The following is a 27,361-nucleotide window of genomic DNA, read 5'->3' on the forward strand; positions in this document are numbered from 1 at the left end:
ATAGAAGGCAAGCAGAATCCTTAAGGGCCTTAGGATTTTCTGGATGGTAAACGAGCACTGGCTTCAACATAAAGTCACCAGCTGCATAGCCCCTAACAAAAGAGTCAGCCTATGATTTGAAGCTTTGAAGCCAGGCATTGACTTCTCTTCTGTAACTATGAAAGTCCTAGATGGCATCTTGTAATATTAGGCTGTTTTGTCTATAATGAAAATCTGTTGTTTAGTGTAGCCACTTTTAGACCTTCTGGATAATTTGCTGTAGCTTCTCCACTAGCACTTGCCACTTTAACCTGCACTTTTATGTTATCAAAAGGTCTTCTTACCTTAAATGTCATAAACCAACCTCTGCTAGCTTCAAACTTTTCTTCTGAAGCCTCCTTACCTCTCTTAGCCTTTATAGAACTGAAAAGAGCCCGCTTGCTCTGAATTAGATTTTGGCTTAAGGGAATGTTGTGGCTGGTTTGATCTTCTATCCAGACCACTACAATTTTCTCCATATCAGCAATAAGGCTGGTTCACTTTCTTATCATTCATGTGCTCACTCACTGGAGTATCACTTTTAATTTCTTTCAGGAATTTTTCCTGGCCAGGAACAGTGGCTCATGCCTGTAATTCCAGCACTTTGGGAGGCCAAGGTGGGTGGATCACTTGGGCCCAGAAGTTCAAGACCAGCCTGGGTAACATAGTGAAACCCCATCTCTAGAAAAAAATGTTTAAAAAATTAGCCAGGAATGGTGATGCACACTAGTAGTCTGAGCTACTTAGGGGGATGAGGTGGGAGGATCCCTTGAGCCCAGGAATCAAGGCTGCAGTGAACCATGATCACACCACTGCACTCCTGCGTGGGTGACACAGAGAGATCCTGTCTCAAAAAAAATAAAACACAAAATTTCCTTTGCACTCACAACTTTGCTAACTGTTTGGCAGAAGAGACTTAGCTGTTGGCCTGTTTCAGAGTTCAAAATGCCTTCCTCACCAATCTTAATTATTTCTAGATTTACATTTAAAATGAGAGACATGCGACTGACTCTTCCTTTCACTTGAACACTGAGAAGCCACTGCAGGGTTATTAATTGGCCAAATTTCAATACCATTGTGCCTCAGGGATCTGGGATGCCTGAATGGCCGGCTGGTGGAACAGTCAGAACACACGGCATTTATTGATTAGGTTCACCATCTTCAAAGGGCATGGTTTGTGGCACCCCAAAACAATGACAATCATCACATCAAAGATCACTGACCACAGATCTCCTTAACAGATATAATCAAAAATGAAAAAGGTTGAAACTATTGTGAAAATTACCAAAATGTGGCAGAGACACAGAGTGGAGCACACGACGTTGGAAAAATGGCACCAATAGACTTGTTCAATGCGGGATTGCCATACACCTTAAATTTGTTTAAAAAAAAAAAACTCAACATCTTCAAAGCACAATAAAGCAAAGCACAATAAAGTGAGATACAACTTATATAGAATGACACCATGAATAAGAGTGGTTAGTGGAAGAGGGAAAGGAAATTGAGATGCTAAGTTCACTGACTGCCTTATATGTAATAGCTGAGTGCCAAGAGTTATCATTTAAAGCTGGCAAATCATATAAGAGAAACATAAGCAAATTTAATCATTTAAAAGATGATGTCCACCAAAACTTCGTGTTGGAAAAAGAGAGAAAAGAGATATCATCACCCGTTATAGGGATCGAATACATGCTGGTTAACGAATAGAACACTAAAATTATTATATGCCATTATACTTATAAAGTTAACTCCTAGGCCAGGTGCGGTGGCTCACGCCGGTAATCCCAACACTTTGGGAGGCTGAGGCGGGCAGATCACCTGAGGTCAGGAGTTTGAGACCAGCCTGGCCAATGTGGTGAAACCCCATCTCTACTAAAAATACAAAAATTAGCTAGGCATGGTGGTGGGCACCTGTAATCCCAGCTACTCGGGAGAATGAGGCAAGAGAATCGCTTGAACCCGCAAGGCGGAGGTTGCAGTGAGCCGAGATTGCACCACTGCACTCCAGCCTGGGTAATAAGAGTGAAACTCCATCTCAAAAAATAAAATAAAATAAATAAATAAATAAATAAAGTTAACCCCTAAGACAAAAATACAAAACTCACCAAGTGTCAGAAAAAAAAGACACACATACAAAAAATAAGACAAAGACTGATAAAGGAAAGAGGTCATCGCTGTTCACTCTATGATCAGCTGCAGAAAGCATTTATCTAGTCAAAATCATGCAGATGTTTCACTTCTATCTAATTAAATATTGGGAAGACAGGAGGACAGGAAAAGAGCCCTTCTGTGATGAGGCAGGCAGGAAGAAGGAACTAATTCCTCATCTTCCACAATGGAAAGTCAAAAAAAATCCCCAAAACTGAAAATTCCAGAAGTAGCACAAGCATGATATTTAAAGACATGGGGATGAATGTTAAAATCAACAATCAAAACAGATGAAAGCAACAGTCTCTGGGAAGATAAGAAAAGGTGAGAGGGTCAGAATGTTACTGTTTTTTATAAAAAATTTTGTAGAATATTTTGGTTCCTTACTATATAACTTTAATAAGAAGTACAATTTTTAAAATGGAAGTTGAGCTCAAATGAGTAACCCGAGTTCAACCGACCAACTCATATTTTCCATTCTAACCTTTTCATTAGGTTTGCTAGCCTTTCATTCTGGAAAAAGAGATACTTCATTATGCTTTGGCTTTTGTTGAAAGCCACCACAATGACTGCATTAATTTAAATGACAGTGTTTCGTAAGCCTCCTCTGAACCTCAAACTATAGTGTATGCTATGAGGACAAAACACTGACTAAGCGCCCTTACTCAAGATGACCTGCAGAGGAAGAGATATTAGCAAACAAATGGGTACCTATGGTCGTAATGACAGTTCCAGCAAAGAAAAAGGCACTGCCGAGGTCCCAGTGGCTGCTGTTGTTGGAAGAGTTTCCTATTGGACTGACTCCCGCATTGTCAGCATCAAGGGCATGCTGCAAAGAAAGGGAAAAAGCATAAGACTCAGTTTAAAAGTTGTTGTTTTTTTTTTTCAAAAAAAAAAAAAAGGTTCCAATACATTATTCCCCTACTCAAGAACCTGCAGTGATCTAGAGAGAACTGGTTAAGTGGATGAGGGTACCATCCCAAAGCAAAATACTATGCACCCAGTTGTGAAAATCAGAAAATTAGTGTTAAATAGGGGGGAAACGCTAGGATATAGAATATGGTGACATTTATAGAAAGCTTGCAGGCATGGGGTGGCCCAGATTATGCAAAATGCTACAAGTTGCTGTGCATATACACACAAAAAAAATGTCTATAAGAATGTTCACCCAAAGTGGGCATTTCCGCAAGGCAGGATTTTGGTTGCTTTTTCACTCTTTTCTGTCTTGTAAGAATGTTTTACGTTGAGCTTGTTTCCACAGGGCAGGAGTTAAGAGCCATCCTGGCTGTGGCCGTTATTAACTTCAAAACCTTGGGCAAGTTGTTTGAACCTCTCTAAGCCTAGTTTCCTCATTTGCAAACTAGAGATAATAGCTTCCCCACAGGGTTGTTGTGAGGATTAAATGAGATGGTCCAAGTAACACCCTTAGCCAAATGTCTGGCTCCCAGTTAGGGTTTACCAAACAGTAGCCAATTTCATGATTGACATTCCACTCTCCCCCACCCCCACACCACACACACACATCACTCTTTTTAAAAATAAGCTACAATGACTCCTTGATGATAACTGAATTGGAATTCTATACACCTTAAAATTTCTAACAAACTGGCCACAATGATGACCCATTTTCATCTCACACTGCTATAAATTCCCCACTCTGGGCAGGACACTCCATGACATGTTCCCTGTACTTATGTACCTGTGCCCTCCCACAAACGGTGCCCATCCTTCTGGGTCTAATTCAAGCCCTGCTTCTTCCAGGAGACTTAGTCTATGCATCACTGCTTCACAGTTGCCCCCTTCCCCGAGTTCATACTTCGGCAACAATTAAAGATACGCTAAAAATCCCTCCCTAGCCTCATCACGAGCAGGAGAAGGTAAAAAAACTCCGTAGCAGTTCTTCCTGAGCTGGCCCCTGCCATCTTCTTTCAAGCTAGGGAAAAAGGTAGGACGTGCTGTCATGGCAGCCGAAACACATGCTGTTCACACGGGTGAACTGGGATAAAAAAGCGACAGGTGGAAGCCTTGGAGAGGAGGTGACAGACACAGGAGCTACTTCTAGAACAACAAACAGACACTCTGTTTCTTGGGCAAACCTGGAATAACCCTATGTAGGGAGAGCAAGACACAAATATTGAAACGTAATTACATTTATCCTAAGTAATGCCCATTAAGCTTTGTTAAAACAGGCATACAGTGGTTGTCACAAATCAGATTACAACTGGAAAAGTCAATCATCATTACATTTTGCCTTCTTTCATCTGAGTTATTTCAAACACTCTGAACCAGGGATCAACAACTTTTTCCATTAAGGGTCAGATAGTAAATATTTTAGCCCTGGTGGGCCACATATGGTTCTCTGTTGTATATTTTTCTTTTTTTAAATAATCTTTTAAATATGCAAAAACCATTTTCAGCTCAGGGGTTGTACAAAAAGACGCTGCGAGCTAGATTTGGCAGACTCATAGACAATTGACTGGATGATACAGGGGAAAAAAGCACCTTCTGTCAAGTCGTGAGTCTATTCTTTTCTGCCTCTAAGAGAACATGGAATATTATGCAAGACCGCAGCCGGCCACTGTTTCTAGCAAACCCTGGCACCCTAGAATTTAAAATCTGGCTGCATGGGATGTGTACAGACTGTCTTTGCATAAATCAGCCTAATTGACAATGGTCACATAATCATCATAGGTATGTTCTGCTTTGCTCTAGAGGAGAGACAGATGGTGAGTCCTTTCCACTGGTAGCATCTCCATTTTCACTGTGCCGTATGAGTACCATCAAACCAAGCCACAAAGCCTTCACCAGTGTTTATATCTTCATTATCAATTCAGCTCTGATGAGCCCACTTGGAAATAATACCGCAGGGAGGGCTCTAGGCTTCAGTCACTTAGGTTGCCTCAAATCATACCATCAGTACCTAATATTTACAACTCCTATCAAGCTGTGAAGAGAGGTTAGGCTCACTCAAGTCTCACGGTGCTGAGAATTGCACATAAATGTCATAAGCAAACCCAGCACTGCAAACAAAAACACAGATTTGCATGAAAGACAACGGGGACGATGATTTGTTTCATCAAAAAATCTGAAGAATCCTTTTCAAGTTTCATTTTTCTTGAATTATGCAATTTATAAATATTTAATGTTTACCTATGTAACCCTCAAGGAAAGTGTTTATCAGTTGAAAGGAAAAGGGAACTAACAGTTGTTAAGTGCCTGCCTTTCGCCAGGTGCACTAGAAGCGTCATTCTGTTTTATCCTTTCTACAACTTGTGTGTGATTCCATTCTATCCTTTCCATAACTTGCAAGAAAGTAGTATTATCCCCTACCTTAGAGATGGGGAAACAGGCTCAGGAAACTTAATTAACTTGTCCTAGGTCACCCAGCCAGGAAGTGAAGAGGCCAGGATTCAACCCTGTCTGGCCCAAAGCAGATGGTTTTGCCTTTCCTCTACCTTTGGTACCTAGAATGCATGCTGCCTCCCCCACTCCCATCTTCACCTCCAGACAGATGAGGAAGGAGGATAGCCATTGTCCCAGAATTTAGGCAGAAGAGACCTCACGAGAGATCATTTCTAATTAGACTACTTCCTTGAATATGCAAATGGAGACACCAAACTTCACTTGGCTGTTGAAGCTGATTAGAGATGAGTCTCTCTGTGTTAAAATAAAATTAAAGAATAAATTAATTAAAGTGGGGAAAGGTTGATTTTTATACCCTAAGAGGGAAGGATCAGAGAAAACGGAAAAGCCCTGAAAAAGGAGGACAAGAAGAAATAAAGTGACAAAAAGGGGTGTCAACTGATAGGTGGGACATTCAGGCTCCGTAGCGGCAATGCCCAAGTCTTTGAAGAGCAACTCCATCTAGTATCCAATTTCAGCTGGGTTCTATCTGTGATGTCAATTCCTCTCTCCCTGCCAAATCTTCAGTAAAATGGCCAATGCACCCAAATGCCCTGGGGAAGCAGTTTTGTGGAAATTATACATAAGGCTTGTTATGGGCAAAGTAGGGCCACTGATGATCTGAACTAACTCCTTGAGAGCAAGACTCAATGAAAAGGAGAAAAATAAGCTCTCCCACGAGTCACCAAATTTCTGACAAGGCTTTAGAAAGCCCCAATGCTGAGAATGAGGTTTGATTTTCTATCTGGATCTTATGACTCTGAAAAACTCTGGCAAACAACCAGAATTCAAATGAATCAGCAAACTCGGGTTATAACTGACATTACCATTTGAATTGGCAACATCATTTTTAACTCAATAATAATAATTCTAATTGAGTTTACAGTTCTAATTTTTATTAATTTTTGAAGTATTTTCAAATGATCTTAATTGTTTGAGCTCAAGTAAAACATTTTAAAATTAAATGCATTTGCTTTTAAGATTTTTCTCGGCCGGGTACGGTGGCTCATGCCTGTAATCCCAGCACTTTGGGAGGCTGAGGCAGGTGGATCACAAGGTCAGGAGTTTGAGGCCATCCTGCCTAACATGGTGAAACCCCATCTCTACTAAAAATACAAAAATATTAGCCAGGCATGGTGGTGGGCGCTGTAGTCCCAGCTACTCAGGAGGCTGAGGCAGGAGAATGGCGTGAACCTGGGAGGTGGAGCTTGCAGTGAGCCGAGATCGCGCTATTGCACTCCAGCCTGGGCAACAGAGTGAGACTCTGTCTCCAAAAAAAAAAAAAAAAAAATTATCTGCATTCAGGCTGCAGAAGTGAATGGAGGGCAGCCCATTAGGAATGTATGAGCACACAGATGATGAAATGGCACAACTGAGCTTGGAACAGTTTAGCTCAAAAGATGTTACAGGGTAGAGGTTCAATCAATGTTATTCATTAATTTCAGACTCAGTGAGCATCATTTGTTCACTTACAAGTTCAACCATTATCAAGTTCAGAGAGATCTTACAAGGATCAAAAAATTCACACAGGCAGATAATTCAATAGAGGTAGACAGATAATTAGATATGAGGGGATACTGTAGATAAGAGGGCATTACTTTACATTTTAATTCCATTCCTCCTTGAATTTCCTTTTTAGCCTCTAAGCTGGCATTTCCAGCACCCACTCAGCTACCCAGTAAATGGCACGGGAGTGAATGTTTTAAGTCAACAATAAATAAATGAACAAACTAAACTAATAAATTTAGATATATTATCTTCCCAGAGGTGTGAGAGGAAAACATTTTACTTCTTTCTAAAATTAGACAAACACAAAAGCAACTCAACAACAACAACAAAATAATAATGATTTGTTTCTTTTAAAAAGAGGTGGAGAGCTGACTTGAAAGAGGGCAAGATCTAAAAGATTCTGTGCCCCTCTTTCTCCCTTGTCCTCCCTCCCCCACACCATGCATTAGGACTACCTGACAGGCAGAAGAGAGAAACTGCAACCTCTCACAAAGTGAGGCGGGTCTGTAGCTGATGCGCTTAGAAAGAGAGGAGGAGGAGGTAACTGGACCCCTCACAGGACCCCCCACCACGTTTTCCCCACCAGTTTCCTCCCATCAGGCAACGCCAGCTACATGAATCACTGCTCCAGACAGCGTGCGATACCATCATGAGCGTTAGTGCTGCACTGGGATGAATGATGACCCACAGGGGACCACTAACTGTCTGTGGCTTTTCTCCTATGATCTGTGCACTCGGTGAGATCATCTGTTTCTCTGTTTCCTTATGTGCCACCAAAAAGAAAGACAAACAAAGGTGCAGCAGTAATCTCTTGGTTGTCTCAGATTGGCTGAAGAATACAACAGATTCGTGCTTTATGCATGGACGCTAATAGCTGGATGACCAGTTGATCTATTGTCCAAAGCAGGGAACTTGCAAATAAAAAGGTAGCTCTGTTAACAGCTATGCTGGGACCACAGGACAGGTGCAACCCAGGATGTATGGTCATTTTACTAACAGACTGTTTGTCTCTCGAGAAAGGACTTCATCCGAGGGTACAATGGTGGCTGCGTCCACCACGTTCTTACTCCCTGAACGGCACAGTCAGCAAAGGGATTAGGAATTGGAGATTTAGCCAGGGATTGAGGCAGGGTGAGGGCATGAATGTGGAAAGTGGTTTCTAAAGTGTATTAAAAGTGAGCCTATTTTTAGTAGAGACGGGGTTTCACCGTGTTAGCCAGGATGGTGGCGGGCGCCTGTAGTCCCAGCTACTCGGGAGGCTGAGGCAGGAGAATGGCATGAACCAGGGAGGCTGAGCTTGCGGTGAGCCCAGATCGCGCCACTGCACTCCAGCCTGGGGGACAGAGCGAGACTCCGTCTCAGAAAAAAAAAAAAAAAAAAGGGAGCCTATTCCAGCCATTAGCAGTTGGGAGGAAAGCCACAAACTCTGTGAGAAAGGCAACTGGCAGACCACATTCATTACTCCTCAAAAATGCCCCTAATGATTCAAAACCCCAGCAGCAGGGCAGCAACATCTCTCCACCTCCTCACACATTTGTGGCCGACGAGCCTCGGGTTTGAAGTGGAAAGACAATATTTAATTTGCTTGCCACAATTACTTTTTCTTTCACCTGCTTCAGAAGTATTTCACATATAAATATTCCACAGCCACACAAGTGAATCTTCCAAGGGCAAGGTGAGTTCACAATATTTCAAACAACCATGGGAGGGTCTCAGAGAGGATTTCTGGGGCCACACCCAGTGAGGCACTTTTGTGGCTGATTCAGAGATGTCTTGGATTCAGTGCAGAGGGAGACAGTGGAAGCACCTCATACATTACTCTTGCAACAGGGAAAGTTCTTGGATAAAGCGGTAACCATTCAGCCTTGCAAGCTGTTCAGCTTCTCTGAACCTCGGTTTCCTCATCTATAAAATGAGGGACTAATAACTTCCATGCAAGGTTGTTGTCAGAGTTGTCTAAAAATGAACATAAGACTTCAGGCACTGTGCCTTGTCATTTCTTATTCAGGAGTATTAGTAACAGGAACCCTTTCGGAGCACTTCCTAGAGTACAGATTAACTCAGCCCTGGTGAGGACCTAGTACAGTGGGCAACACTGCTGCCCCCAAGGGACTCATGACACTGAGAATGGTAAAGTGCTGTGTGTACAGTACACATCTGGTGCGCAGCAAAGCTAGCAAACAATGCTCTTAGAATTGTCAACAGGAAGTTCACCATCCTGAACTCTGCAAAGGCGCTTCTCTCTACCTTGAGTTCTTTTCTTTCTCTATCTCAGACGCACAGCTTCCCACATCTGGGAAGGGCAGGCTGGCTCACACCCAGCCTGGGACACCCAGCTACCTGCAATAGGACGAAGGGAAGAGAATGCAGGCTGACGCACGTGTGCCTTTACCTCCCACCCAGACACAGCCAATATGGCAGTCAAGCCTGGGCTGACCTGAGTGGACACACCCCAATCAAGTGGCCTTCCTAACTGCCACACCACCTCAGAGTCCCTCATAAAAAGCAGACCAGACCATAAAAAGGTAAAGAAAGAGGCACCTTCAGTGCTGTGGTGGATATTACAATGACGTGTATTTTCCTACTGCCCTAAGTACCCAGTTATGTGCAAATATTAGCCTTTCCTCAGGTCCTCAGGGAGCCAGGCAGCAAGTTTTCATTAGAACTTTACAGCCTAGTTATAAATCTAAAGTGAAGGCCACTGGCAGAAAGGACAGGGCAAGTGGAGAATCTGTTTGGAGAAGAGGAGAGAGAAACCCAGGATGGGCTAGCATGCTTGCTCATGGCGTATGGTCTTAGACACGCTAGCTTTCCTTGCTATCACAAGTTAATCCCTTACAATGGGGATTTCTGAGACTCAATTCATTAGCCCCTTGGGTATTCACTAACGACTAATCTATCTAAATATTATCTTATGAGACCAGGCCATATTTGGGGGCACTCTTGTAGCTTCCAAATTGTGCCTTATGATGGAAAATGCATTTCCTCTGTCTCTCTTTGACTATATGGAAGGATGAAATAAGACAAATTTTAAACCACGAGGAAAGTATCAAGTCCACTAAGGAATCAGGGATAGATGTGTATACTTTGATATGATCAATAAACTTTCAGACTAACAAGCTGTCACTCTTTCATCTCAGTTTGGACTTACACTCTACAGGCAGAATAACAAATTTGCCAACTGATGTTGAAAAATTGCCCTGGTCCTGAGGAGAGCGTCTGATATATGCCTTGCTCTCTCTGCACTTGAGATCATTCCCATTAAAAACGGGTCTATCCAATTTCTATTTTTAAAAAACTGTACTGGACTACAAAAGCAGCTACAGGAATTCTGATTCATTACACTGTGCACTAAATGGAAGGTTACTATTCCTTCCATTGCCATTGCATTGAACAGAGCCTGAAATTTAATATTTAGATGATTAATAACATCATGAAAAAGAGAGGCTTCTGCTATCTTGTTTTTATTGTAGCTATTTACCTTAGGGTTCTTTGTTGCTTTTGAGTGATCAATATTAATCACAAATTAAGATTTCATTTCCAGCTGGGCATGGTAGTTCATGCCAATAATCCCCATACTTTGGGAGGCTGAGACAGGAGGATTGCTTGAGCGCAGGAGTTCAAGGCCAGCCTGGGCAACATGGCAAAATCCCATCTCTACAAAAAATACAAAAATTACACAGGTATGGTGGTGCATGCCTGTAGTCCTAGCCACTCGGGAGGTTCAGGTGGGAGGATCGTTGGAGCCCAGGAAGCAGAGGCTGCAGTAAGCCATGATCGTGCTACTTTACTCCAGCCTCCACAGAGCAAGACTGCCCTTTACAGAACAAGATTCTGTGCCAAAAAAAAAAAAAATCATTTTCTGTGCCTCCTTAAGAATGAGTCACCAAATCTCCCGTGAGCATAGTTTGATAAGGGGAGAAACAAGGAAGTGCAGACAATGCTAGAAACTTCAGGGAAAGTTCTAGAATACTCCTAAAATTAATCATAGCTGCCAGCACTTGCAATGTGGCAGACTCTGCCTTATTATCCTATTTAGTCCTCACAAAATCCTGTGAGGTTATAGTAGTTAGGAAGTGTCAGAGCTGAGACTGGTTAAAAGTCCTCTCTTTTAACTCTAGCCTTCTATCTTCCACGAATAGTTCTCTGTTCACCTTCTAAACATTTTTCTAAAGCTCATCTGTCATGTCACCTTCTTCCAACTAAAAAAAAGGACAACATAGAGAAGTCATAATTTGTATGTCTCATCTCCATTTTTAAAAAAACAAAAGGTTAAACACTCACTTACTGAGGAAAGTTAAGCTGCACCAGCAGGCTTTTCATCTCTTCTGCCCATTTCCATAGAGAAGGAAGGAAAAATAAATGTTCCCAATATAAAGTGACAAGCTACTCTTAATTGCAGACCTGAATGATAACCCATGGACATTGGTTTTAGATCGAAAAGGGTGACCCAGCTTCAACACCTTATGTTAGGACACAAAGCCCTGTCACTCTAAAGGACAACCAGGAGGTAATCACGACTCTCTGCAGTTGACTCACAGGTGAATGAAGGTCCTCTTGGGGGTCCCATAGGTTGAGTCAGAGACTCCTGCTCTGTGACTAAGGACTTGAGTGCTTCCTTGTCTTCTAGAACCAATCTAGTAACCAATAGCTACTGGGCTGTAACTATCCACTAGAGTAGAGCATCATGGCTAAAAAGCATGGATTCTAGAGCCGGACTGCCTTGGCTGGATCACAGTTCCACCTCTCACTTCAGCTTGGGCAACTTATTTAACTTCTCTGTTCCTCTGTTGCTTACCCCACTTCATAGGATCAATGTAAAATTTAAATGAGTTACTACACATAAAGCATTTAGAGCAGTTCCTGTCCACAGTAAGCACCATGCCAGAATTGGCTAGCGATATAATTAATACTGAACCTCAAGCTCCCTGAGGACAGGGTGGAGGCATCTTGCATTTTTTATTGTTTTTTAATCGCTAGAGCCAAACATAGCACCTGCTTCATTATAGGTACTAAGTAAATATTAGTTATATAAATGAATACATTGTATTGTGATAAGTAATAAGAGCAATTGTAGGAACGAGACACCATCAAAATCTCATTATTCCATAATGTATACAGCCACACTCTAAAGGAGAACAAACCCATGCACATTTGGATAAAAATGCAGTCACAGGAGCATTCACTTCTGGGTTTTGGTTTTATTTTTATGGGAGTTTTTTTAGAACATTGAATTCTCATTTGCAAATTCATTTTCCAGTGGCATGCCAATTTCCATTACCTCTTTAATTTCTGGCTTAAAAGCTTTAGATCTCCTTCACTAAACAGTGATGAAATCAATAACCCCAGGGATAGAAACAGTAATAATAATGACTCGGAGGCCTGTAGACACAGGCTGGGGGCTGCAGGCCTGATCTTGCACACATTGAAGCATCTTTTGCGTGACTGCTTTGCTGGTGAAAGGGCAGCTCTTCTGAATTCAAAGCAACAGCCAGGAGGAGTCACTTCAACTCAGAATTGTGCCCCTGGGCTCAAAGAACCCGAACCTGCACTCTCCAGAGCTCACCTGCTGCCTGAGCTGCTACCTAAACTTCCTGGACTAAAGACTGCTTGAAATAGGGGATGGCCCAGGGCAGACAAACAGAGGGCTGCTCTAGATCTGCACTCTGAAGTCACAACAAGGATTTCCGTGAACATCTCAGGTGCCGTGCTTTCCAACATGCTGCTTTCCTAAAAATCCTTATGTCCCTAAATAGGGAAATACGTAAAGCTTCGACGGCTATAGATACCAAGGGAATCTGCTCATGCATAAAGAAGACAACAAGGTGAGTTTTTGTCTTAGCTGGGTGTGGTGGCACACCCCTGTAGTCCCAGCTTCTCAGGAGGCTGAGACAGAAAAATCACTTGAATACAGGAGGCGGATCCAGAGAAGTACTATTGACAACCAGACCAAAAAGAAAAGACTTGTAAAACAGAAACAAAAGAATGTTTTGCTTTCCTTCTGTGAAAGTTCTAAATGAAGGGCTCTTGGTCTTCAAACAGATACAAAGGCTGGGCACAGTGGCTCATGCCTGTAATCCCAGCACTTTGGGAGGCCGAGGTGGGCAGATCACAAGGTCAAGAGTTCAAGACCAGCCTGGCCAATATGATGAAACCCCGTCTCTACTAAAAATACAAAAATTAGCTGGGCGTGGTGGTGCACACCTGTAGTCCCAGCTACTAGGGAGGCCGAGGCAGAAGAATCGCTTGAACCCAGGAGGTGGAGGTTGCAGTGAGCTGAGATCCTGCCAAGGCACTCCAGCCTGGGAGACAGAGCAAGACTCTGTCTCAAAAAAAAAAAAAAAAAAAGAACAGACACAAAAAGCACCATTCCTTCATTCCTCAAGCCTTTAGCATTTTCTATTGGCCAGCCACTGTGTCAGGCAGAAGGGATATATTGATAAAAGACATAGATTCAACTTCAAAGAGCTCACAGTCATGGAAAGAGGACAGAGAAAAGTAAAGGTCATCCAAGAGAGTCTAGCAAATGGGGGGCAAATGGGGCCAAGCAGGACATGACCCAACATAAAGGGCCCATAAAGGCTTCCCCCAAGAGTTGAGTTTTGGCACCACTGAGGACAATAGAGTTCAGAAGTCCAGAGCAAAACACTTAGCAGAGTGCCACAGTTGCCACTCCATAAATGTTTAGTTATTGAATTAATGAACAAATAACTTAAAACCCTTTGGGTTTATACAAAGAACCAAAATGGCAATGTACTGATTGACCAGATTATATCACTCTGCTACTGAAAACATAACTGTAAGCTTCACAGTGCTCTTAAGATAAAATTCAGAATCAGCCCCTGCGTGGTTTGGCTCCTGCCTGTCTCCAGCCAAATTGCTTTCTAAGTTCCCTTTGCTAAATGCCCTTTGGCCACATTTGCTCACTTCTCTCAAGTCCTCAGCCATGGCATGTTGCTTCCTCCCATCCAGGGCCTTGACTCAGCCCTCTCTGCCTGGAATCTTTGTCCTACTAAATCAGTTCTCCTCTTTGGGTGTCCCATAGCTCTAGCCCCCTCTCCTTTGCAACTTTCATCTGGCTTTTAGTTACAATTATTTGTGTAATAACATGCATAAGGTTTGGCTCTCCCACTGTCTATAAGTAGGGTCACTATATATTTTATATTTCAAACCAAGACACTTTTTTTTAATATAGATGGGGTTTTGCCATGTTGCCCAGACTGGTCTCAAACTCCTGAGCTCAAGTGATCCGCCTGCCTCAGCCTCCCAAAGTGCTGAGATTATAGACATGAGCCACCACACCCAGCCCCAGGACACTTTTGAGAGAGAAAGGGGCATTATTAACAATTACTCCAGAACCACAAAACCTGGGACATTTGGTCATCCTAGTTATAAGCTCCAAGAATGCAGGGACCATGTCTGTCTTTTATTCACCATTACATCCCAGCATCTAGCACAGTAGGCAATCAACAAGTTTGTTGAATGAAAGAATGGATGAGTGAGTGAGCAAATGAGTAAGTGAGTGAGCAAGTGAGTGACTTGGGTCTTGGCAGAAGGGCAGAGCCACAGCCTTGGGAAATGTTTATGGGTCATGCAAATTACCAAGGAGATTACCAACATCTCCTTGGTTATGGAGAGAACAGTTTGGCAGTTCATAATATCTAGTCCTCTCATCTGCAGAATAGCAGCTTTGGTTGCCATGACAACATCAAAGGTTCATACCCAGGACCACAGCACAATACCCACTCCTCACATGCCGCTGCCCACATCTTAAACTAAATCTTTCTCCACTAAAGCATGGTAGAGTCAGGCCCAATGCGCACAGCCAATAAAATGAGTCAGTAAGCCAGAGGCCAACAATCTGGCACCCCAGCCTTGTCATGGAGGCTCTCTGTATGTCAGAAAGGTTACAAATACAGGGAGAGGACAGGAGAGAGAGCTCTGCGTTAGAAGGCAAGCACTAACTGTCACAAAGGAGCCTGCTCATCATGTTGTTTGAGTGGGTTTTCCCTTCGTCAGGAGGAATTTGTCTTGATCCAATTATGTACTCTCTAAGCCCACCGTGTCAAGCCAAGGAGAGTACGATTAAGAGAGCGTGGCCTCTGGAGTCAGAGAGATCTAGCTAGACTCAAGTCCTGCTTTGGTCACTAGCTAGATGCAAGAACTTTACCCTCTGTAAAATGGGGCAGCAACAGTGGCCGCCTCTTGGTGCAATGGAGAGAGGCAAATGAAGCTAAGTAATATATGTAAATTCTCTAGCACCCAGCCAGCACAGAATCAGTGCCTAATAAATAATGCTAACTGGAAAGAGTCAGGGGAGCAGGGGATAGGGAAGGATTTGTTAAAGGGGACATAATTACAGCAAGATAACAGGAATAAATTCTAGTGTTCTATACCACTGCAGGATGGACTACAGTTAACAATAATCTAGTATATAGTTTCAAATAGCTAAAAGGAGGATATTGAACGTTCCCAACACAAAGAAATGATAAATGTTTGAGATGATGAATATGCTAATTTCCCTGATCTGATCATCATACATTGTAGGTATGGAAACATCACAAGGTACCTCATAAATACATACAATTATTATAGGTCATTTTTAATTTTTTAATGAAAAAATAATAAATCTTGCCAAATAATACTCATCAAACACAGTACTGAGCAAAGTATCTGAAACTCTATTTGGAAAGGATTAAAAAAAAAATCCTTAGCCGGCACAGTGGCTCACACCTGTAATCCCAAAACTTCGGGAGGCTGAGGTGGGCAGATCACCTGAGGTCAGGAGTTTGAGACCAGCCTGGCCAACCTGGTGACACCCTGTCTCTACTAAAAATACAAAAATTAGCTGGGGTGGTGAAGTAGCCTGTAATCCCTGCTACTTGGGAGGCTGAGGCAGGAGAATCACTTGAATCCAAGAGGCAGAGGTTGCAGTGAGCTAAGATCTCACCATTGCACTCCAGTCTGGGCAACAGAGTGAGATGCCATCTTGGGGGCAGAGAGGGGAATCCCATAGACGTCATAAAGTGAAAACCAATGGTAAAGTTTCTGTTCACCAACATAAAGAGTCACTGGACCAGTCAGGGTCGGGGGGAGAGAGAGAGAGAGACAAAGCAGGTGGGAAGAGACCCCCCAAAAGGCTCATGCTCCAGGCAGTTCCAGACCTAGCCCCAGCCACGCAGATGAAGGCCCCGGGACTTTCTTCAGACAGAAAAACTATCATGAACAGACAGTGACCATTTTGCACTGGAGAGACCCCTCTTGCTGGAGGCAAGGACTGAAGTGAGCCAAGGAAGAAGGCAGCCTACCAGGGAGTGAGATAACCTGCTCACTCTGAGGGGATTAGACCAACCTGCCCCCAGAAATATTCTCCAGAGAGAGAGGAATAGACCCCTGTCGTTTGCTTTATGGCAAGGCACTTAGAATGAAAAATCCCATGTCCTTCCTGATGGGTGCCTCATCCAACCCTAAACCCACTCCCGTGAAATGCTATTCCCTTCAGCGAGGCTATGACCAGAAGAAATGGCAGCCATGGGACCACTCGAGCTCCCCTGAAGACACTCAAAATCTTCAAACATCTGGGAAACATCAGAATTCATAACCTGAAAAAAGACTGCTGCCAATGATCATCCCTGCAGACTGAAGCATTCATTCTTCACTTCCCCGTCAGTCAGCGAAGGCTCCTCAAGATTTTATTCTTTGAGGATCACAAAAGAGGAATGTTTTACGGCTTTCTCCAAGACTAGTCAGTATAGAAGCTTCTAAGACAATTGCACTGGGAACAGGGAGATAAGCAATTGCGGCATGTGAGGACGTCAAAGATAAAGCCTTTCTTGGGACACAGTGACCGCCAAATCAAGTTCACGGAAACCTCAACTTCAAAAATACATTTAATTTACTTTATTCTACTGCCAAAGAAATGCAAGTACTCCAGGTATAATTAGCTTTGTCTACTCAGTTCGCTTGAGAGAAGAAAGACGGGTGGGAGAAGGAAATAGCATTTCCTGATGCCAGTGACATGCCAGGCACTCTGCTAGGTTCACTCACTCCCCACAATCATCCTAATGAGGACTGTGATCCCTTTAATATGAGGAGGAGCCTTAGGTTTAGTGGTGTTGAGGGACCAAGTCTATCTGATATAATGTCCGTGATCATTCCCCTTCTAACACACCCTTTCTTTGAAAACACAATATTCCCCACGTGGAGTGCTATAGCACCATGCCAGACAGCCCAGTTTTCTTGAATCACATTTCCTTCTCCCACCAACCTTTTCCTTGGAGTAAAAGCTTTATGAAGAGGTCTACATGTTAGTGAGGGGATACTCACCATTGATGCAAGTAAGCAGTATGGCACAAGGGTTCAGTTGTGTGGGCTCTGGAGTCTGGCTTCCCAGGGCTCAAATCCAAGTTTAATCACTTATTGGCTGTCTGGACTTGGACAAGTTATTTAACTTCTTGGGATTTATTTGCTCATCCATAAAATGAGATGATGATGATTGAACCTACTTCAGACTGGGCATGGTGCCTCAAACCTGTAATATCAGCACTTTGGGAGGCTGAGGTGGGAGGATTGCTTGAGGCCAGGAGTTTCAGACCAGCACGAGCAACACAGTGAGACCCTGTCTCTACTAAAAATAAATAAATAAATAAAAATTAGCTGGGTCTGGTGGTATCCATCTGTAGCCCCACGAACAGACAGTGTCCATTTCACGGTGGAGAGGCCTCTGAGGACTTCAGTAACTTGCTGGAGGCAAGGACCGAAGAGAGGCAGGGAAGAAGCCAGCCTTCCAGGGAGTGAGATAACCTGCTCACTCTGAGGGGATTGGACCAACCTACCCCCAGAAACGTTCTGAGGAGGCTGAGGCAGGAGGATTGCTTGAGCCTAGGAGTTCCAGGCTACAGTGAACCATGATTGCACCACTGCACTCCAGTGTGGGTAAGAGAGCAAGACCCTGTTTTAAAAAAAAGGAATAAAAAAAGTACCTACTTTGTAGGCTTCTTGCAAGAGTTAAATGAGCTAGAGGATTCAAGCACTTAGAACAGAGTCTAGAGGAAAGTAAACAATCAGTAAGTGGTAGCTATATTTTATTATTACACCAGCTCTGCAGGAAGTTACCCATTTACAATCGTCTGCACACTCCCTCACATCTCAGGGGTAAGATTCTAGAGATGGATGCATCTTTTGTGTCCTCTATGAGCTGAACTGCTGAGCCCCAGCTCGGGTTAAGCGGCTTGCCCTAGGACATCAAACTTGGTCCTAGTGGAATTCGGATTAGCGTCTTGTCTCTTTGTTCAGAAGGGTCCTTATTAAAGGGGCCTGGCCCTTCCTCTAGAAGATCCACACACCTCATTAGGGTTTAACTGCAGTCAGGCATTGGGGATATAAGCCCTTTCACTCGGTCACACCTCGGAATCTGTGGTCACTCCACTGGTCAGGTGACCTGCTGCTTTGAGGCCGCCTGAGCCCACCGGGTCCCTCAGGTTCTCTGAAACTGTGCCTCAAACCAGAGAAGCAGGGGGGAGAGAGATCAGTGGAGCCGGCCCTAGTGTCTACTTAATAAATGTGAGACTGACAGTCTCCAGTAAGACGAAGGATAAAGATGACATTCTAGATGCCCACAGTAAACCCTCTCAAAGGAATGGCAACTTGCTGTGCTGATTCCCTGAGCTCAAGCCACAAAGACAGAGCATCATGGTGTGAGCAGCCCAGCCTAGCACTCTGGGAGCGACTTCTGTGATGGGCACTCTGCACTTGAACAGTAGAAATAAAATTTGTCTATGAGAAAATCCAGGGTTTGAAGCCCAAGAGGCATTTCAGACACCTTCTTCTCTTTTCCCTCAGCAGAACTCCACAATGCGCATCAGTTAGGAGTTTTCTGGTTTCTTTTTTTCTTCCTTCCCTAACAAATAAGCAGCAGCAATAACAAGAGCTCAGAGTTACTGAGCTTCTTCTGTTTAATCCTCAGACCACCATAGTGTCTAACAGGCAGACACCGTGATCGCAATCTCCATTTCACAGAAGAGCAGTGAGGCCAGGGGCAACATGATATTTGCCCAATTCACTCAGCTCATTAAGTGGTATAGGATTTAACGTGGGGAGATTAACCCCAGAGTCTTGGGGGCTACAGGCCATGCAGGGATATGCAGCACATAGCAGAAATCTTTGCTGAGTCAGGTTTGAGTAATTTTCAAGTTTTCTCTGTCAACTTTCTTAAATATAGCCTTTTCTCTATCTCTCAGCATCCCTCACCTGTGATGTTGCAACATTCTAACTGGTCTTCCTTCTTCCCGTTTCTCCTTCCTCCAACCCAACTTCCTCATTGCTAAAAGGTTTTTTCAGCAGCCAATTTCCATCTTCCAAGCCTCGCTTAAAGCTTTCAGTGACTCGACATTCCACAACATAAAGGTCCTCTAAGCACCTCCTCAGCCCAGCTCCCACGACCCCCTTCCCAGTCTCATTTCCACGTACTCTCATACTTCTCAGTTCAAGCCATTCTGATCACTTTCAATGCCTCAAATCTGGAACTGATTAGTATAACATTCTTGTCACCACAAACTTGTTAGCATTTTCCCATGGGCCACATGCCAGCCATTGGGATACCCTCCAACCATGGCCTACCCAATGAATCCCTCCCAGATATCGTGTTTCTGTTCCAGTGCATGGTGGTTCAGAGCCTGGGATATGTGGTCAGACTGCCTGGCAGTAAACCCTGGATCCTCCATTTCTAACCAGGTGAACTTAAGCCATCATTTCAGCTCCTGCTGCCTCATTTCCTCGTCTGTATGTGGGCACCAAAGATTATCCTCATAGAACAGCTGTGGGGACTGAAGGAGATAAATAACCACAAAATATTCTCTGAGCTCTATTTGCCTCACTAGGGCTCCATTTTTTGGACGTCTTTCAGATAGCTCTATTCCAACAGATTGTAATTATTGGCTTACATGCCTCTTCCTCCAGTGCTTCTCAACCTATGAGCATGTTGAACTGGATAATTCTTTGTGGGAGGGGGGGTCTATGCTGTGCATTGTAGGATGTCTAGCAGCAACCCTGGCCTCTACCCACTAGATGTCTATAGCACCTACCCAGCTGTAACAACCAAAAATGTCTCCAGACATTGCCAAATGCCCCCTAGAGGCAACCATCCCCTCCCCGGTGACCCCACCCCATCCCATTAAGAACCACTGCTTGAAAATCTGAGCTCCCTGAATAATATTAAGAACAGTAGCAGCAATAGAAGCAGCAATAATAATCCTTTTGTGAGCATTTACCGTGTGCCAAGCACAGTTCAAAGCCTTTCTCATGAATTACTGCATTTAATCCTCTCAGCACCCTGAGGCCACATTCTATTGATGAAGAAACAAGAGGTGAGTAACTTGCTTATGGTGTGTCTTTTTTTTTTTTTATTTTCCCGAGACGGAGTCTCATTCTCTTGCCCAGGCTGGAGTGCAATGGCACCATCTCAGCTCACTGTAACCTCCGCCTCCCAGGTTCAAGCGATTCTCCTGCCTCAGCCTCCTGAGTGGCTGGGATTACAGGCACCTGCCACCACGCCCAGCTAATTTTTGTATTTTTAGTAGAGACAGGGTTTCACCATGTTGGTCAGGCTGGTCTCAAACTCCTGACATCGTGATCCACTTGACTCGGCCTCCCACAGTGGTGGGATTACAGGCGTGAGCCGCCGAACCCGGCCGCGTCTTCTTCTTTCTCTCCCCAACACCTGGCATGTTACCTGATACATGCAGGAGTTCAGCAGCAATTCTGAGAACAAGTGGATGGATGGATAGATGAATGAATGACTAAATGAATGGATGAGAATGTCCCCTTCATAACAGCAACCCATCTTTCTTCACCTTTAGGGATAGTGGCCCATTACTCTCCTCTGGAGTCCCACAGTACCCCCATGAAGTGGTCTTACTTGTTGGAAAATCCCTCCCCACGATGGCTGTAAGAGCTACGGCTCTTCTAGGCTATCCAGGCATTTTGAGGGCATCATGCTTCTCTGGATACTCTATTTTGGTTATTAATAATATGAAGCACACATTCCAGCTTGGCTTTATGAGGGGTCCACTCAATCCAGCCAAGAGACATGATGAAATAAATACTTTCCATCTACTTTCTACTCTCCAGTCACTCCTTTCAGACTTGGGTGAGATACAATAGTACTATCTTTCCAACTTAAAACACAGCACACTGAAAACCCTTCCAGATGTGAAAACAGACTATTTTTAAATACTGTGTTTCTTGTGATCGCTACATACAGTGCTGCTCAGAGGCATAAAGTGTGAGAAAGCTCCCTGGTCTGTAAGAGCGGACACTTTCATCCTTGTGAAGGTATCAGTGAACTGAAGGGCAAAATGTAATGATTTGGTGCAATGATTTGACACAGATTCAGCAGTTAAACCTGCTTAACTTATATTGTGAGAAAGACTGTAGATAAACACAAGGATGAATCTGTAAGTCATAGTAGATGGAGATCTAAAAGCATCCCAGGTCCAGGACTGATGCTCAATGTGCATAGGGAGAAGAAACAGAAATGCTTCCTGTTAGGCAGCCAGGAACTCTAATGATTTACTTATTGAGACAAGGTCTCACTCTGTTTCCCAGGCTGGAGTACTGTGGCACAATCATGGCTCACTGCAGCCTTGACTTCCCGGGCTCAGGTGATCCTCCCACCTCAGCCTCCCAAGTAGCTGGGACTTCAGGCGTGTGCCACCACACCCATCTAATTTTTGTAATTTTTTGTACAAAAGGGTTTTGCCATGTTGTCCAGACTGGTCTCGAACTGCTGGGCTCAAGCAATCCATCCGCCTTGGCCCCCCAAGCTGCTGGGATTACCAGCATGAACCACCACACCTGGCCATCTAATGCTTTTTGACTGCTAAAATTCTGGAAAGTGTCTGATATGGTTTGGATTTATGTCCCTGCCCAAATCTCATGTTGAATTGTAATCCCCAGTGTAGGAGAAGGGGCATGGTGGGGGCAGATTTCCCTCTTGCTGTTCTTGTGATAGTGAGTGAGTTCTCATGAAATCTGTTTGTTTGGCTTTTTGTTTTTGTTTTTGTTTTGAGAGAGTCATGCTCTGATGCCTATGCTGGAGTGCAGTGGCATGATCTCGGCTCACTGCAACCTCTGCCTCCCAGGTTCAAGCAATTCTTCTGCCTCAGCCTCCCTAGTAGCTGGGACCACAGGTGCACACCACCACGCCTGGCTAATTTTTGTATTTTAGGTAGAGATGGGGTTTCACCATGTTGGCCAGGTTGGTCTCGAACTCCTGATCTCAGGTCATCCACCCACCTTGGCCTCCCAAAGTGCTGGGATTACAGGTGTGAGCCACCGCGCCAGGCCAAGATATGGTTGTTTAAAAGTGTGTAGCATCCCTCCCTTTGCTCTCTCTTCCTCCTGCTCCAGCCATATAGGACAGGCCTGCCTCCCCTTCGTCTTCTGCCATGATTGTAAGTTTCCTGAAGCCTCCCAAGCTATGCTTCCTGCACAGCCTGCGGAACTGTGAATCAATTAAACCTCTTTTCTTTATAAATTGCTTAGTCTCAGATAGTTCTTTATAGTGAGAATGGACTAATACAGCATTCAACATAAAGCACAAGTTTAAAAGAGACTGGAGCTTATTATAAACCAAGATCTACTTAAAGGGCCTGTAGACTATTTGGATGAGAGAGTGTACAGTCAGTCCAACCTTGCGCTGACTACCAGCTCTACCACTTTGGTGGTTGGAAAGTTACTCACCTCTTTAAGGAAACTGATGTTTCCTCACCTGTAAAATGGGAATCATGATATGAACTTAGAGTGTTGTTGATAAGATTAAATGAAATAATGGGTATATGATGCCCAGCTCATAACAGATGCCTAATAAAGAGCAGCTTTTTAAATTGTTATAAAATTATCTTAAATGCACACACGTGTGTATGTGCAAACACGTTCACACAAACGCACACATACACACACATATCTCATTTCACAGAGAAATCTTTGAGGTCAAAACAGGACACCAGTCTTAATGGCAGCATCAGAATAAGGACCTCCACGCTCTCTGACCCTGTCCTTCATTCAGGTCTCTGAGCTCTCTCATAAAGATAAGGGTTAAAGAATGGGCAATACAGAAATGCTGAATGAATCAACAAATGCATGGATAAGCTCAGATAGCTTGTGACATCACCAGTGTTCTACAATTTGCTTTGATATCTTGCTCTAAAAACATTTATCTAATGGGCAATAATTAGAGGCAAAGCAAAGCATAGGTCACATGTGGAGGAAAAGGTAACACAATGCATTCCTTTTCTTCAAGATCTTACTGCCTAATGAAGGAAAATTCAAACACGATACTAGATTCACTTCAGAACGCCTATCAGGTTATTATGATGTGTCTTACAACTAATTAAAAAGGATCCTACCTCATATCACAACAATGTGTATAAATGTAATTATACTCCTACTTAAAACTACTCCAGAATTGTTTCTTCCATTCTTTATAGCATGCTAGGCTTTAAATCTGGCACTGATTAGTACAAAAATCTCATCACCACAAATGTGGTAGCATTTTCCCACGAAAGAAGAAAAGGGATGGGCGTGGTGACTCACACCTGTAATCCCAGCACTTTAGGAGGCCAAGGCGGGTTGATTGCTTGAGCCTAGGAATTCAAGACCAGCCTGGGCAACATGGTGAAAACCTGTCTCTACAAAAAAATGCAAAAAGTAGCCAGGCATGGTGGCACATGCCTGTAGTCCCAGCTACTCGGGAGACTGAGGCAGAAGGATCAGCTGAGACCTCGATCAGGAAGTTGAACCTGCAATGAGCCATGATCACACCACTGCACTCCAGCCTAAGTGACAGAATGAGACCCTGTCTCAAAAAAGAAAAAGGAAAAAAAAAAAAAGACAAAGCCATTTGGAGAACTGACTTCCTATGAAACACTTATATGAAATGCTGCCCTTGGATTTTTAACATTTTATTTTTTTGAGAAGAATTATAGGGCATAGCTATGAAATCATATTTACTCCCAGGAAGGGAAGAATTTGTATTTCTATTTATTTAAGAGTCAAGTCATTATTAAAACTAACTGACAAGAATATGATTGCTGTGAAGGTGCCAGATCATAAGCAGCATCAGAATTCCCCTACTCTATTGGTATGGTAAGAAATAAATAAATAAGGAAACAGCGCAGACTGGTAAATCCTACACTATCTTGGATTGTTGCAGCCATTAGAATTTAATGTGCATCTTCCAGAGCCAGAAGGAATTGTAAAAGCTGTCTTTTCCATCCCTCCACCTTCCAAACTTTAGAGCCCCCAGAAAGATGAGACTCTCCCTCACCTCCATAAATGTCACCGCCTTCCACCAAAACCCACTCTTTGTAGTTCAGGAGGGTGTCTGGGATAGAAAGTGGAACTTCAGCCTCAGAGGCAGCCTTCCTCCTTCACGTCCAAGGTGAAGCCCTCCAACAGGGCTCTCCACCATTTCCCTTTCTTCCTCGTGGGAACTGCTTTTCTCTCTGGCTTCCCAGACTTCACAACCCTCCTGATCCAGTCCCTCGCACCGTAGCCCCACAGATGACTCTCTGGCTTTCCTATAGCTCCTCACCGCCACAGTCCACCCCTGCCAAGTCCACATCCGTCGCCCAGAAGTGTTGCCTTGCTTCTTTAGGCTGCAGTTCAAGTTCTCTGCTTCCATTTTCCTAAGAATCTTTTTTCCTTAATATCCAGGGTATGTAAAGGCCTTAGTATAGTGCCTGATACACAGTAAGTATTCAAAAACAGCAAACCTGATGATTACTACTACTGTGATCCATATTATTTCATCCCCATAAATCCACTATAACAGCTGTCTCAGGCCACTGACAGCCTCTTCACCCACACACCTGGTGGCCTCTTCTCTACCTCATCCTCATGGATCTTGGACAGGTTAATATATCCCTGCTTATTCTAAATCTGCATATTTAAAATTCTTTCCTTCTTTGGGTTCTATCCCAGCATTCCACAGAGTTCAGAATCAAGGAGTTAATCAGCACACATAGGTGGACTTGAACTTGAAAATCCAAAGTCCATTGGCCTGCTGCCGCCTCTGACCACTCATCCAAAACCAGATGCAGAACATGGACCCTCCTTCCCCCACACTGTCACATGCCTCACTATCGCTTCTTGGAGGTCTCAGCTCACATGTCACCTCCCTGGAGAGAACTTCCCTGACCACCAAGAGCCTCTCAACTGAAGGCAAGACTAGAGACCCAGAAAGATAAAACCAACACTGCCATCCACCCCACCAGCTGGCCTAAGATGGACTCACTCCCTGCTCACCTGGATCAACGTCTCCAGCTCCTGGGGGCTCACACAGACATGATCCCGCAGGAATTCCGCCTTCTCCAAGGCGATGGTATTCTTCTGGCTGCTCTCAAAGGGCTGCTCCAATGCCCGGAAGACAAGACCACCAGTGACAAGGTAGACCACCACAACCACAAAGATGGCAACCACCGTCTTCCACTTCATGACGGTCTGCAAGCCCCCCTGGGAGGTGCCTTCCATCCTGGCTACCACTGTGGCTCGGGAGGAAATGGACAGGCGCGGAGTTGGAGTCGGAGCCGGAGCCGGGGGTTGCCCGTTAGTGGCGCTCTTGGGCTGGCACACCGGTGCTGCTGCGGGAACGGCCACTGAGGAGTCAGGGTGGGGGACAAAGAAGAAGAGAGTTTGTTTATAAATAAATACAAAACGTGTCAGAAACAAAGCACAGATGTCTTCTTTGAGCCAGCTTTCAAATGTGAGGATGAAACGCTGGTTCACCAAGCCTGCAGTTAGGGAATTTGATCAGTTGCTAGGTACCCATCTGAGTTCTAAAAAATAAGCACCAGGAGTCCCAGTTTAAAAAAAAAATAAAGTATAAACTGAGTTTGAAATACTTACATTTTTCTACGAGGGTCCAAATTGAAAGCTATCTCTCTGCCATTTATAATTCACCTCCTCCCTTAGCTTCCTTGTTGAAACAATGTGTAAGGAATACAACAAATCACCAGATTTAAAAACAAACATGTTGTTGAACTTGGAGAGGAAGTAAATAGGAGAGGGATAACCAACTACTCTATCCAAGCACCAAGGGCTGGTGATACCAACAGCAGAGAAGAGATGAACGTCTAGAGACTTAAAAAGTCCTCTTGTCACAAAACAAAGGAAAAAGGATGAGCTTGTTATATCTTAATAGAAGATGTGACTTAGGCATAACCACTCCTGATCTACTAGTAATAGAATTTTTCTTCTATTGTTTTCCAATAAGACGTCATTGGAAAAAAACTGTTTCCTGGTTTTCGAAGCACATAGAATTCTCTAAGGTCCCTGTTCTCTGTAGGGCAATTTCATTACTTTGGAAATAAATAGGTTCAGCTGGAGGCTTTTCTGCGATGGCAGGAAGTTTGGGGTTGTGACGCACACGCAATGCTATCATGCATCACAGAAATGTCTTGTGCAACAACGAACAGCCACTGCACTTCAGTTTTGTTCTCCCTTTATTATTCCAACTCTTATTATAGTCTCTGTCATGGTGCAGGCTGGCTGTTGTGTGAAGAAGGTATTAGTAGATGATAAACCTAATTACCTAAGTGGGGTAAACAGTCCCACTCCAGCAGGGAGTTAAACTGCTCAATCACTGTTGGAAAAGTCAAAGAGCAGGCTATGTCACTGCCTGTTCAAAACACCTGGCTGTAGAAGTGATGGCTTAGAAGAATCTAAGTTTGTAAACATCTGCCTCTCCTCCTAGGCCCTCGGAATTCAGTTTCTGTCTTTGGAAACCGAGCTGAACGTCAGTCTTTTATGGCATATTATCCAATCCAATAAAATCACTCCACGTTAAATTTCCCTCAGATTTACACAAACGCAAAATTGTCTGGAATCTTGATTGAAAGATCTATATGTTAGAATCAGCAACCTGGGCATTATGTTCTTGCTAACCTTTCCCTAAAGACGCTGCATTCACTTTCCCCCTTGCTCCTGTTGATGCCGAGAAGGTGAGCCTTGCCTAAGGTGGCTTTCTTTTACCACTGCCCACATCTCCCATTCATTCTGCCTCGTCACTGTATTTCATCCCTTGGGCCTTTCCCTACCCCTGTGGCCAGCAGCCTCATCCAGGCCACTGTCACATCTCGCCTGGACCAGCCCAGCAGCCTCCCAAGGGGCCTCCCTGCTTCCATGTGTATCCCGCTTCTGAGCCAGAAATCTCATATTAAATATCACTTCTGGGAGCACCTTCTCCCCTCCTGCCTTGGAGGCAGGTAGAATAATGCCCCATAAA

At 43.9% G+C, this 27,361-nt stretch overlaps 1 protein-coding gene across 3 annotated transcripts in view; it reads right to left on the bottom strand.

Annotated features, from left to right (window-relative positions):
* KCNK10 (potassium two pore domain channel subfamily K member 10) overlaps nt 1-27,361 on the bottom strand; it is a 146,676-nt gene that overhangs the window by 57,535 nt on the left and 61,780 nt on the right. For all 3 annotated transcript variants that reach the window (XM_003832742.5, XM_034937964.3, XM_034937963.3), the window contains exons 2-3: nt 25,384-25,733; nt 2,878-2,995 (exon numbers count right to left, since the gene is read on the bottom strand). In XM_003832742.5, coding sequence (XP_003832790.1) covers nt 2,878-2,995; nt 25,384-25,733 — 468 coding nt within the window. The remainder of the gene's footprint in view (nt 1-2,877; nt 2,996-25,383; nt 25,734-27,361) is intronic.

The sequence above is a fragment of the Pan paniscus genome, chromosome 15 (assembly GCF_029289425.2).
Source record: "Pan paniscus chromosome 15, NHGRI_mPanPan1-v2.0_pri, whole genome shotgun sequence".
NCBI classification, from domain to species: Eukaryota; Metazoa; Chordata; class Mammalia; order Primates; family Hominidae; genus Pan; species Pan paniscus.